The sequence below is a fragment of the Sciurus vulgaris genome (genome assembly GCF_902686455.1).
Source record: "Sciurus vulgaris genome assembly, chromosome: X".
In the NCBI taxonomy this organism is placed as follows: domain Eukaryota; kingdom Metazoa; phylum Chordata; class Mammalia; order Rodentia; family Sciuridae; genus Sciurus; species Sciurus vulgaris.
Genome location: NC_136471.1, coordinates 14,149,314 through 14,163,052, shown reverse-complemented (window position 1 = coordinate 14,163,052; position 13,739 = coordinate 14,149,314). Strand labels below are relative to the sequence as shown.

Below are 13,739 nucleotides of genomic sequence, written 5' to 3'. Positions count from 1 at the left end.
CTGATGATCTTTTGTTTATTTTTTGCAGTGCTGGGGGTCAAACCCAAGGCCTCACATGCTAGCTGATTATTCTAACACTGAGTTACAACCCCAGGCTGGGAAACTGTGACAATCTTAAGTAAAAATCTCTAAATCTTAAAAGTAAACCTAACATATCACTAAATTTACTAAGAACAGTAATCCGCCTTTATCCATGAGGAATGCATTCTCAGACCCAGGGAGTCTGAAACTACAGAAAGTACCAAACCTACTAAAAATGTTTTTTCATACATGCCCTGCAGGGTTGCTCACAGTACCCAAGTTAACCTGTTCGCCCATGTTTTATGCCCTAGAATCACCTTTAGCATCATCATTATTTTTTTGTTTTGGGGGTGGTTTGCAGTGCTGGGGATGGAACCTAAGGCCTCCACATGCCAGGCAAGAACTCTATCACTGAACTACAACCCAGCCCCAGTATCAGTATTCTTGTACTTTGGGACCATTCTTAAGAAAAATAGGGGTTACTTGAACATGAGCCCTATAAAACTACGATGGCTGATCTTCTAACAAAGATGGTTACCGACTGATTAACAAGCTAGTCACTTATACAATGTGGAGATACTGGACAAAGGGATGATTCACATCCCCAGGTGGGACAGAGTGGGACAAGTACCAGATTTCAGAATGGTGTACCATTTAAAACTTAGGAATTGCTTATTTCTAGAAATGTTCATTTAATACTTTTGGACCATAGTTGAGCACAGGTAACTGAAACTATAAAAAGTGAAAATGCAGATAAGAATGCACTGCTATAAATCACCCATTTATGTCCTTTGTAAAATAAAGTATAAAACCAGGTTAATTATATCACCCCAAATTCACAATTGCAACTAATTATAATCATTAAAAAGCAGACGCCAGACTGAAGTGTCTTATTAGTATCACCTACAAAATAAATGCTTGTTTAGTAAAATGAGCATGTAGATATCATTTTAGGAGAAATAAGATAGCTTCTTATACTATCAACACCTAGGAAGTACCATTTACACAAAAGCAATGCATATGCTGATAACTTTTTATCCATTTAATATAATAAATATAATGTAGCCAGGTGTGGTGGGGCACACCTATAATCCCAGTGACTTGGGAGGGAGGGTGAGGAAGGAAATTGCAAGTTCAAGGCTAGCCTCCACAAGTTCAAGATTAGACTCGGCAACTTGGTGCAACTCTGTCTCAAAAGAAAAAGAAAAATGGGCAGGGGATGTGGCTCAGAGGTAGAGCGTCCCTGGGTTCAATCCCTAATAGCTAAATAAATTAATTAAATGTATAATGGTATCATTCAAATTACTATAATATATAAAAATAATTTGTTTATTTTTAAGCAAAATTTTCCCTAGAATATGACCAGAAGCAAAAGGGGCAGGGTGGTTAACCATAATTATATCTCTAAAAATATAGAATGCTACTTAGAAGCATTAGAAACAGCTGAAGGCAGAAGCAACCCAAGAATCCATCAATGGATGAATGAATAAACAAAATATGGCACATACATTCAATGGAATGTAATTCAGCCTTTAAAAGGAAAGAAATTCTGCCAGGAATGGTGGCACACGCCTGAAATCCCAATGACTTGGGAGACTGCAGTGGAGAATCACAAGTTTGAGGCCAGTCTTGGCAACTTACCAAGACCTTAAGCAACTTAAAGAGACCCTGTCTCAAAAAAAAAAAAAAAAAACAACAACAACAACAACAAAAAACACAAAGGAAAGAATTTCTGATAAACGGTACAATATGAATGAGACTTAAAGACATTATGCTAAGTGAAATAAGCCTGTCACAAAATGATAAATACAGCATGGTTCCACTTATCAAGGTATCTAGAACAGGCAAATTCACAGAAAGACAAAGGAAAATGGTGGTTGCAAGAGGTAAGGGGAGGAAGAACTGGAATGGGGAGTTATCACAGGTACAGAGCTTCAATTTTGCAAGATGAAGAGTCTTGAGATACGGATGGTGGTGATGGCTGCACAAAAACATGAATATATTTAATGTCATTAAATTATACTCTTAAAAATGATTAAGATGAGCTGGGTACAGTGGAACACACCTGTAATCCCAGCACCTCAGAAGGCTGAGACAGGAGGATCGTGAGTTCAAAGCCAGCCTCAGCAACTTAGAGAGGCCCTAAGCAACTTAGCAAGACCCTGTCTCTAAATAAAATATAAAAAGGGCTGGGGATGTGGCTCAGTGGTCAAGTGCCCCTGAGTTCAATCCCTGGTACCAAAAAAAAAAAAAAAAAAAGTAAGGTGGCAAATTTTATGTTACATGTACTTTACCACAATTTTTAAAAATTATAGAAAATGCATATTCATATTTGAGAAAAGTAAATTTTCATCATATGTAAATGAAAGCCTAAAAATAAGTTTAGTGCATGCTGCTTAATTAGGGTGACCTGCCAACATATATAATAAACCTTCGAGTAACTGGAGGAACACCTCAAAGAAGCTACCTCAACCTCCACCCTCTCACCCAGCCTGTGCCCACCTACAAGATACATTCCCCCTCATGAGTGTCTGAAGACTTGTCTGAAAGTCAAATGTACAAGAGTAGTTAAGGTTGGTGCTAATCACACATTTAAACATCTTTAAAACCTCTAATTAGTCTCTAAATGTCCATTTGGTTAGTAACCTGGTGTACAATATATTAATATTTGTTAAAATAATGCATTTCAAACAGAGAGAGAGAGAGAGAGAGAGAAAGAAGAGAATTATAAGTGCCAAACTAACTCTGCTGATCAATTCATACATTTGTCTGCACTAAATACATGAAAGTTTGCTTACCAGACAGGAAGGCGATGTCTTGCATTAAGAAATGACTGATGTCCTTTACACGGAGGAGCAGTTCGGTTTCTAGGATAAATAAGAAATGAGAGGAAATGACATCCATGTTAAAGTACAGCTAGAAACATATACATGATCTCTCACTGTGGTCAAAACAACCCTGGGGCTCCAGCAGATCTCCATCCACGGACACACTGCCGACCTTCTCCTCTTTCCTCCTCTTAGCTACAAGGTGAGGAAATTATGCTCTTGAAAATATCACAGGGCGCGTAGGATGAGTGACCTATATCTCAATCTACGTCCGGGACATAAACTGCTCTCACTCACCAAAAAGCCAAGGGCAAAAATGCAAACTCCAGGACATCCGGATTTATTTCAAGGATTGATAATCATGTTGAGACACTGTAGCACATTGTCTTCTACTTCTGATAATACCTTTCATTTCACAAAGCTTGATTAGCAACAACAAAGCATTTTTAGGATCCTCACAATAACCCTGTGTAGATATTGTTACGCATCTTATAAGTCAGGAAAGAGTTTGAGAGAGTACAGTGAGGCAGTTTACCTTGTGGGCTTCTGAGTCAAAGAGGTCTCGATTCAAATTCAGCTTGTTCCTCTTACTGGCTGTACAACCTTGGGCAAGTTAAAGCCTCTCTAAGTCTCAATTTCCTCATCCATAAACCAGGAATAATAATAACTACCTCACAAGGTACTATGCCAACAACATGTGAAATAGCACGCATAAGAGCAGGTGTTTAGGCTGGGTGCAGTGGTGCACGCCTGTAATCCCAGGGGTTCAAGAGGCTGAGGCAGAAGGATCTCAAGTTCAAAGCCAGCCTCAGCAAAAGCAAGGCACTAAGCAACTCAGTGAGACCCTATCTCTAAATAAAATACAAAATGGGCTGGGGATGTGGCTCAGTGGTTGAGTAACCCTGAGTTGAATACCCAGAACCAAAGAGAGAGAGAGAGCACGCGCGCAGGTGTTGAACATACAATAACAGGTTAACTCATTTTTTATCATTATAAATGAAACAATGCCCATGCATTATCCAGTGTTAGTTTAGTGTACCGGATCTTATGTGCTAACCCATATGTTCAAATCTACTGAACTCTACAGGGGCCAAAAATCAAAGTCCATTATCTGCTTCTGGTTCATGAATAAGGATAACGTTTTAAAAGAAAACAGGTCATGGAACTAGGCTATTTTGGATTTCTGAGTTTAATGCCTGTGGTTCCACATTTCATACTGAAGCCAAATTTTCCACCTGCTTTCTGATAAAAAAGTGTCTTCAAAGTCCTAGACTCTGGTGGTGTCATACTGATGACACATTACCCTTCCCAGTACTCCTCAAATCATACCATTTGGATGTGGTTTATCAAGGTCAATCCTTCCCAAGGGAAACGAGCTCTCAATGAGTCACATGAGGCAGTGGAATAGGGTCTCTGTTACAGAGGGACTACCCCCCAATTTGAAACATAAAGTAATTAATTGACAAGAAGCTATAAGTTATTACAAACCTGTAATTGGTCAGAGCATATAATCCATTCTTAAAAATGTCTTGTGATATTTAGATTCTTATCACATCCCACGCCAAAGCATACACTTTGACATTTGCAATTATTCTATCAATGCTACATGCTTCCTCAGATAAAAGAATATGTTTTTAACAGCCACAAATATGTCACACATTGATGTTTATAGGCATGAAGACATGGAGGAAAGATAATGGAAAAAGGGCTTGAATTCTCCCTGCCCTCACAAGCCTATAAAAGTGGCAACAGTCTATGGTTTAAATGAAAGATCATTAGATATAAAAATATGCCTACATTATAAGAGATCCAAATTTCTCCCCTGATTTATCAGTAGAAATACCTATAAAGAGCAACTGATGCCAGGCACAGTGGCACATGCCTGTAATTGCAGCAGCTTGGGAGACTGAGGCAGGAGGATCACAAGATCGAGACAAGCCTCAGCAACTGAGGCCCTGCCTCGAAATTTTAAAAAAATAAAAAATAAATAAAGGGCTGGGGATATAGCTCAGTGTTAAAGTGCCCCTAGGTTCAATTCCTAGTACCAAAACAAATTTATGAATTTTATGTCAGATGGAAGATGTGGAAGTACTAATATGTGCAAGTCAATCCCTCCCATACCATTAGACTCTTGCACAGCTATGGAAAATAAATCCATTTACTCTACAATTCAGATATTCATGCAATGAGAGAGGTCTCAGGGCATAAAATAAAAGGCTGTGGTCTGGGAGTAGGAGGACCACGACCTTGTGTTAGTTTAGCAACTTTGTTGCTCTGTAATCTTGAGTAAGTCACTCCCTGTCACTCCCCTTATTATCCCCATTTCAGAAGCAAGGACAATGGAACAAATGCTTTCTAAGGTCCCTTACGTTGTATGAGGTCCAACAACATGTAAAATTCACAGATACATAAAAATGTAATGGTGTTTTCTATCCTTAAAATGTCTCCCAGAATTGTGCCAACAAAATAACATTTCCAGCACAGCGTGATGGTGCATGCCTATAATCCCAGCTGCTCAGGAGGCAGAGACAGGAGGATAGTGAGTTCAAAGCCAGCCTCAGCAACTTAGTGAAGCCCTAGGCAACTCAGTGAAACCCTGTCACTAAATAAAATATTTTTTAAAAAGGGCTAAGGATGTGGCTCAGTGGTTAAATGCCCCTGGGTTCAATCCCTGATACCAAAAATAAATAAATACATAAAACACATTTCCTTACCAATGAAAAAGGACGAAATCATGATTAAAAGAGATGTTACTGGGCTGAGGTTGTGGCTCAGTGGTAGAGCATTCAGCTAGCTAGCACGTGTAAGGCACTGGGTTCTATTCTCAGCACCACATATAAATAAATAAAATAAAGGTCCATCATAAATAAAGGAAAATAAATATATATATAGGAAGAATATATATATACATATGTATGTATATGAAAAACTGAAGGGAGACAAAATAACACAGGAGACATGGGATCATCACTGAGCAGCCACAGAAGTCAAGGTGATAGTTTTGCTGAGAATAAAGAGAAGCAAAGAGTACTGGATTCTGAGAAAGTTGTGACCCTGAATTCTACCCTGTTTTGTACTTGGTCCTCTTGTATTTCCATGTGAATTTCCTCCTGAAATACAAAACTGAGAACAAATATGATTTATAACATTTCTCTTGCTGACCCTTTAAACTCTTTTACTCCAGAGCATGAGAAATAAAAGGTCTAGATCACCAAAGCTGGATCAAGACGCTTTACAGCATGTTCCTTGCTGACCAGATGCACGTTTCATAAGAAGTTTGTCAAGCAGCCCCGGTGGAAAGTTCAATTACAAAAAAAAGGCATGTATTCTCCTTAATTTGCACCAGTTTCTAACCTGAAATATTTCTGGTTGAGAAGCCAAATAAAACTCAATAAATAATCTTGTAATTAAAACACTTTAGTGGAGCAGATCATCATTTAAGAGCCCTGCAGAATAAGGGGTGAGACCTAGAGGGAGCTCCTTAAGTCAGTAAGGAAGCTTCCCACCAAAGGGATTAAGGTAATTCTTGTGGGACTCCTGAAGCTCTGGCTTCCTGTTTGGCAATATGATCTCTTCCTCCCACAGCCACACTCCCGTTGTGATAGCAGCTATCATCAGGTCCTCATCCAGAGCGAAGGCATAACCTTGAATCTCTAGAACTATGAGCTTAATAAAACTCTTTATGTTATAAAGTTTTTTAAAAAAAGATCTACAGAAGAACCTTGTACTTGTACAATAAAACACAATCAGGCACAAACTGAGAACAAAAGATAAGAAAAGCACTTGTCGATTCATTTGTTCTATATATATGATAAGAAAGCAAGAGTCAGGCTCATTTTGTGTTCACCATAAATCGCTACATGTTTCTTTTCTAATACAAAAGGTAGTTGTGCAAATGAGGATATAAAAGCTCAGAACTCAAGAATTTTTAAGTCATACAATGTATGGAAATTAATATATTTGGGATGGCTCACAGAGAAAAAGAAGGTATACCCATCCAATCAGTTGCACCGTTTTGATCGTGTCCCTTGCAGATATGCAGAATATGTGTCACAATAATACAGTGTACTGCAAAATGCATAATTTATTTTGTATTCATTCACTTTTTAAAAATATTTTTTAGTTGTAGATGGACGATGCCTTTATTTTATTTATTTATTTATATGTGGTGCTGAGGATCAAATCCAGTGCTTCACAAATGCTAGGCAAGGGCTCTACCACTGAGCCACAACCCCAGCCCTCATTCACTTTTTTTTTTTAAACAAATATTTACTGAGCATCTAATATGTACCAAATATTGTTCTAAGCTATTCCTGGATTGATGTTCTGGGAAAAAGTAAAGATTTACAATCAAATAAGTTTTTGAAATATTTGAAGATTAAACATACTTCAATATGACACATTATGACTTTAGGTACAGGTTCTGTAATGCAGTGTTTTCCAAACCTATTTGACCAAGTATTCCTTTGGTTGATTGGTTAGTTGACTGGCTTGCTGGCTGACTGGTTGGTTTATCCCCTCAAAGAAAGACAACAGAAAGCAATAGAGAAAGCTATAAAGACCCTGTATGAAGAAGAGCTTTGTTCTAAATGTCAGAACTGTGCAGATGAAATGACTGTCATGATAGAGAAGCCTGTCCCCATCACTAGCAGTGTTCAAGCAAAGACCAAGCGGCTCTGTGGTTAAGTTGCTACAGAGGACAATTAAGAATCCAGTTGGGTTGGAATCGATCTTTCTGGTCTAATTTCTACAAGAGTCTATGCCTGTGTGATTGGAGTACAGATTGCCATTTCAGGGAATTTAAATTCCACTGAGCTTATTAATGACTCCTGTGGAGAAAATTATCATTTAAAAAATTAAGTACAAGCCTTCCCATTTTATAGAAAGCATTTTTTACTTCAGATCCTGATGTATAATAGCAATAATTCATCCATTCAACTTTTCTTTCACAGTGACTCTCTCATGTCCATTTATCCCCTCTCTCGGGTTCCTGTTCATATATGATAAAAGAATCCAAGTTGTGAACCATGCTGCATATGCATCCACTTTGTCCAAGAACTACAGAGCCAGCGCAAATGAACTGCTTAAACAAGCAAATGCCTCTATTCTTACATAATTTCCTAAAAATAAATGAGAGGCAAAAATGGAGGATAAAAAAATAAAATAGAAAGAAAAATGAAGGAAATGTCAACCAGAAAGATCATGGCAATCAACCCATTGCCACCACCAATAAGAGAACTGGGGGTGGGGGGATGTAGTAAATGATTAATGATAGATAGCACTTGCAGAGCCCCTAGCATTTGCCAGGACTTCACAGGCACTTTAAATGCAGTTTCCCTGGTCTTAGAATCTATCCTCCAAGGTGGATATTAAAACCCCCATCTACAGAACAGGGAACGGGCTCAGAGAGGCTGTCAATCATGCACTTATTAATTTAAGAAACTCATACTGAACAACTGCCAGGTGCCAGGCACAGTTTGGACATAAAGTAGAAAATAGTAGGAATTTTAGAAAAGCTTTTATGATGTCATCTGTGTGGTTCCCTACTCTTCAGACAGGCCATCTAAAATCTGTACTCAAATGAATATACTCAATTAGCTTTAATGCAAATTATCAACTAAATATGACCTTATAACTAATCTCCCATTGTCTTCCAAGGATGGGTTTCACCCCAAACCATATCAACAATAATTATAAATAATATTTTATGAGAAACATCATTATTTTTACAGCCTGAAATTCTTTACAGTGATACTTTTAGCAATCATCTCTTTGAAAGTTCCCTATTGCTGATGTGTAAGACAGATAAAATTAGGTTTGCTTGTGAGTACTACATCCTGCTGCAAGGCAGATGGGATTCTAAGAGAGTAATTTCTCCCTTTGATTCTGAACAACAGATACTCTACACCATCTGTAAACAGTAATGACTTAGCACATGCAACAATTTGAAGTGCTGTCTTGACAAATGTTATGCTTTAAAAGGTGGAACAAATAAAAGTGTAATTCTGAAACCATCACAAAATGAATTCCCATTAGACTACAGTAGAACAAACTATGTGGTACTTTGTTCTGCAATAAAGATACATTATGAAAGACTAGCATAATTCTGTACAAGGAATATAAAAGCAGGAGTCATGCTAAATTCTCTTGCTAACACCTACTGGAGTCTCTTTCTAATCCACTATAATTCAATTCAGGAAACATCTACTGAATTCCTATTTGGCTCCTCTCTGCTAGGTGCTACGGCCCATGAAAATATGAACAGAGTTCCTCATCTCACAAAGCTTAAATATTAACTGAAGATATGACAAATAAACTACTGACCACAATTTAAAGTACATGCTATAACAGAAATGTACAATACAGAGCATGGGAGAAGTGAGATTATTACATCTAAACTAAGAGAGGGAGAAAAAGAAAAAGGTTTCACAGATGATGTGACTCGTGAGCTGGGACTCCAGAGCAGGAAAACAGGTTTCTGGATGACCTCCGATCCAGAAACAACTGACTTGGCACAAAGGTGTCATCCAGGTATGCAACCCTGCCAACAAAATGACAGGGATGTAGAAACTGATGGATTCACACTCAGTTAGCTACTGACTTGTGGTATAAACCTGGGCAATTCACTGAAGTCTCCCTATAATTCAAGTTGTACAGAAGCATGCATAAAACAACATGGGTAGGAATGGGAAGAGGAAAGCTCTTTTAGGAGTTATAAAACTCTAAATAAAACTTGGCATAAGTACTATTCTTAGGTGTCCATTTTGTTCAAATATCAACATTTCCGAAATCTGAATGTATTTTAGCTCTGGATGTCATCATCATATTTGATTAAGTTTTTCCTTTTTTTCCATTCAAACTCTGTATTAAGTGCCATAGAACCAAATACAATAATAAAAAGGAAAAATAGGAAATTACGAAAATAAATTCCAACCTCTTTGTAATTGACCTGATACATACATACATACATACATACATACACAAACACACACACACACACACACACACACACCCTCATAAGAATGAATTAACAAGTTCAGCAAGGATACTGAAAAGATCAATGTAAAAAAAGTCAATTGTGTTTTCACTGTGCAAGTACAAATGTAAAACTTATACTCAAAAACTACAAAACAGGGGCTGGGTCTGTGGCTCAGTGGTAGAGCACTTGCCTAGCATGTGTGAGGCACTGGGCTCAATCTTTAGCACCGCATACAAATAAATGAATAAAATAAAGGCCTATCAACATCTAAAAAACAAATATTAATGAATATTAAAAAAATATTTAAAAAACTACAAAACATTATGAAAAGAAAAGATCTAAAAAAATATTCCACATTCACAGATTAGAAAACATCACTAAGGTTCAAAATCAAAGTCAGCTCTTTCTCTTGCCAAAATTGACAGTGGATCCTAAAACTCATATGGAAATGAAGTAGCCAAATTAGCCAAAATCATGTTAAAACAAAACTTAGTATAAGAAAATCTTGATTTCAGAATAGTGGAAAGCTACAATTAACAAGTCGGTGTGGTACTAACATAAAAGTAGACATAAAGATCAAAAAAACAGAGTTGAAGAGTCCAAAAATTAGCCTGTACCTTAAGAGTCAATTGATTTTTGACAAGGACAAGTTAATTAAGTGGATAGCCACATCTATCACAGATTAAAAAAAATAACTACAAATGAATCGAAGAACTGGGCAGGATGGCATACACCTATAATCTCAGTGGTTCGCAAGGCTGAGGCAGAAGGATTACAAATTCAAGGTCAGCCTCAGCAACTATCAAGGCCCTAAGCAACTTAGTGAGACCCTGTCTTAAAATAAAAATAAAGCCAGACACTGTGGTACACACCTATAATCCCAACAACTTGGGAAACAGGAAGACTGCAAGTTCTAGGCCAGCCTCAGCAATTTAGTGAGAACCTGAGCAACTTAGCAAGACCCTGTCCAAAATTAAAAATAAAACGGGCTGGGGATAAAGGGCTCAGTGATGAAGCACCCCAGGGTTCAATTCCCAGTTCAAAAAAAGAAAAAGGAATAGAAGGTTTAGGTTCAATGTTTTAGAAATGTACACTAAGGGGAAAATGGCAAAGGTGGTACATTTAAAAAAAAAAAAAAAACAACCACAACATCACAGTACCAATATGTTAACACAGTGGCTATATTTGCAAGTTGTTCTCTTGGGTGATATATACACATTAAATTCTGGTTTTTCTGAACAAGTAACTAAAATAACATAGTGCTCATGAGTGCGTACTTCAAAAACAGACTGCCTGAATTCGAATTCCAGCTCTACCTCTTGCTAGTTATGTGACCTGGGCACATAGTTTAAACTATTTATTTAATTTGGAAAATGATAGTACCTAATTCACAGGGCTATTATGAGTGATCTTTGTAATATATAAAATTTAGCACCAGTGCCTAGTTACGGTTAAGTGCTCAATAAATGTTAGCAATTGTTATAGAATAAAGAAAAAGAGCAGTATAATGTAAAAGGTTTAGTGCAACATGAGGATTCATGCAGTGACTGACAATGATGATCATAGCTTTATAACTGGGCAAAGATTTTAATTCTGCATCACCTTCCCCAATCACAAACTGCTCCAGACTCAGAACACCACTCCCATCTTTTCCCCTTAGGTCACCTGCAAATACAGTAATGAATCAGGTTTTCTTATCCATATCTTTATTTTTTTATTGTAAACAAATGGGATACATGTTGTTTCTCTGTATATGGTGTAAAGGCATACCATTTGTGTAATCATAAATTTACATAGAGTAATGTTGTTTGATTCATTCTGTTATTTTTTCCCTTTCTTATCCATATCTTAGGTTTTGTATATAAGGAAAAACTCTAACATTAGTTATCATATTTGAGTATTTAAAAAACTGAACTTCAAAGTATGAAAATTAGGGGACTAAAAATCCTGGAAAACCTTCCTGCTAGAAAACATAAAAATAAGGTGAGAAAAATAAAATTAGATCACTTTTAATGCATAGCTGAGCTGGCAGGAAACACAAGGAAATCCTCAGAGGCCAAAACTGTTACTTGGGCTAATATCATGAGGGAGACACCAACTAAGAATAGCAGAATGACAGTTGCCTCTAGGGTATCTGTCAATTCCAGGTGACTGAGCTTATTTTTCTTTCTTTGTTTACAGTGTTGGAGATGGTAAGCAAGGCCTCCTGCATGCTAAGTAAGTGCCACTGAGCTACACACCTTCACTCCCCAGCCTCAATTGTAATGGTCATGCACTGGTAAGGATTCAGATCCTATAGCTTTGGGAGCCAGATCAGAGAAAATGGTATTATCTGTATAAACTGCAAGTAGGACACAATTTTTTTTAAACAGGATATAAGAAGCACAAAGCATAAGAGAAATTTCTTTCACCAGAAGACATGATTTAAAAAAGTGATAAGGAGTTGGAGGTACAGCTCAGTGACAGAGCACAGGACTCTATTCAATCTCTAGCACTGAAAAAAAGGAGATGAAACAAGCCATGAAGATATCTGTAACACATGTAACTGATAAAAAATAGTGACTAAAATCAAGGATTTATTAAGTATTATAAGTAAACAAGAAACAGACAAATGACCTGATAGATAAGTGAAAAAAAATAACAAAAACAGTCATTTCATAGAAGAAAAAATAGGAATGGCCAAGAAACATTTGAAAAGATGCTCCACTACATTTGTAATCTATAGAATGCACATTTCAAAGGCAGTTTAATAATCTCCTACCTCCAGGACTTAAGCAGCATTTTTTTTTTAATCTGACATTAGTAAGTGCCTATATGTATAGTAATATAATCATTACAGATGGGTTTTTGGATTTGGATTTGGTACTTCCCACAGGTTTACTTTTCATTTTTCACAAACCATCCTTTTTGAAAGACATCTTAAAAATTATTTAAGTAATAACTATAAAAAAACATATCAAATAGAGTTTTACATTGACAAGAGCTGAAGATTAAACATGGGTGACAACACAGTCTAAAATGAAAAAGAAAATGTTAGAGGTGGCAACTATGATCAAAGGAGCTCTGAGATAGCATTTGAGACACAGGTAATGTCAAAACGTGTACAGAAGTGTTGCCTAGGACCTAATGTGCATTCAACCTCATTTTATCACTTGCTTACACAACATATGATAATAGGTTCAAAATCAGGGTAGAACATCCAAAGAGTTGGCTGTCCTTAGATGCTCAGCCTTTTGATTGTGATTTGAAGGAAGGAACTAAGGGATGATTTTACCCCCAGTAGCATGAAACATAACTGTAGAGAAGATGAGAAATGGAAGGAAAGTCCAGGAATACATATAGGAATCCACATTTCAACACAACTTTAAGTATTTCTTTCATGTATCTATCAGCTACTCTCATCATTCACGTATTTGTTCTTTCAGCAAATCTCTGTTAGGCTCCTATCTTATGCCAGGCCTTGTGCAGAGCTGGGGTACGGAAACGAGTTAGAACACTTGAACAGAACTCACTGGACTCCTCACCTAGAAGCTGGAGGCAGTTTCAGGCCAGAGCAATAAATGTTACAATAGTATTGAGTCCAGGATGCTGTGAGCACATAGTGAAAAGACATGTAGCACTAAACTGATAAAATAGATCACATAGAAAAAATGAAAAACAAGGACAGTTTTATAGCTTAACTTATCATATGTCTTCTGGACATACTCTTGGCACATGATTTTCTTTATGATTCCATACTATTCAAAGGTTTTCTGACCTGCTCCCTAGGAAGAGAGTAGTAGCACAGCAAGCTTCCTCACCTTTATGTGGATCACACATTGTTTGCTTGCTTTGCAAGTGAAGGAATAGCCTTTGTAAACACTGGTATCTATATGTATGTAAGTGCATACATAGACCAAAGACATGGAAAT

General features: G+C 37.1%; 1 protein-coding gene across 8 annotated transcripts in view; it reads right to left on the bottom strand.

Annotated features, from left to right (window-relative positions):
• MCF2 (MCF.2 cell line derived transforming sequence) overlaps positions 1-13,739 on the bottom strand; it is a 101,013-nt gene that overhangs the window by 71,709 nt on the left and 15,565 nt on the right. For 7 of the 8 annotated variants that reach the window (XM_079124809.1, XM_079124803.1, XM_079124810.1 and 4 more), the window contains exon 2: positions 2,820-2,888. The exons of the other annotated variant lie outside the window; for it this stretch is intronic. In XM_079124809.1, the coding sequence (XP_078980935.1) occupies positions 2,820-2,888 (69 nt within the window). The remainder of the gene's footprint in view (positions 1-2,819; positions 2,889-13,739) is intronic. 8 annotated transcript variants of the gene reach the window in all.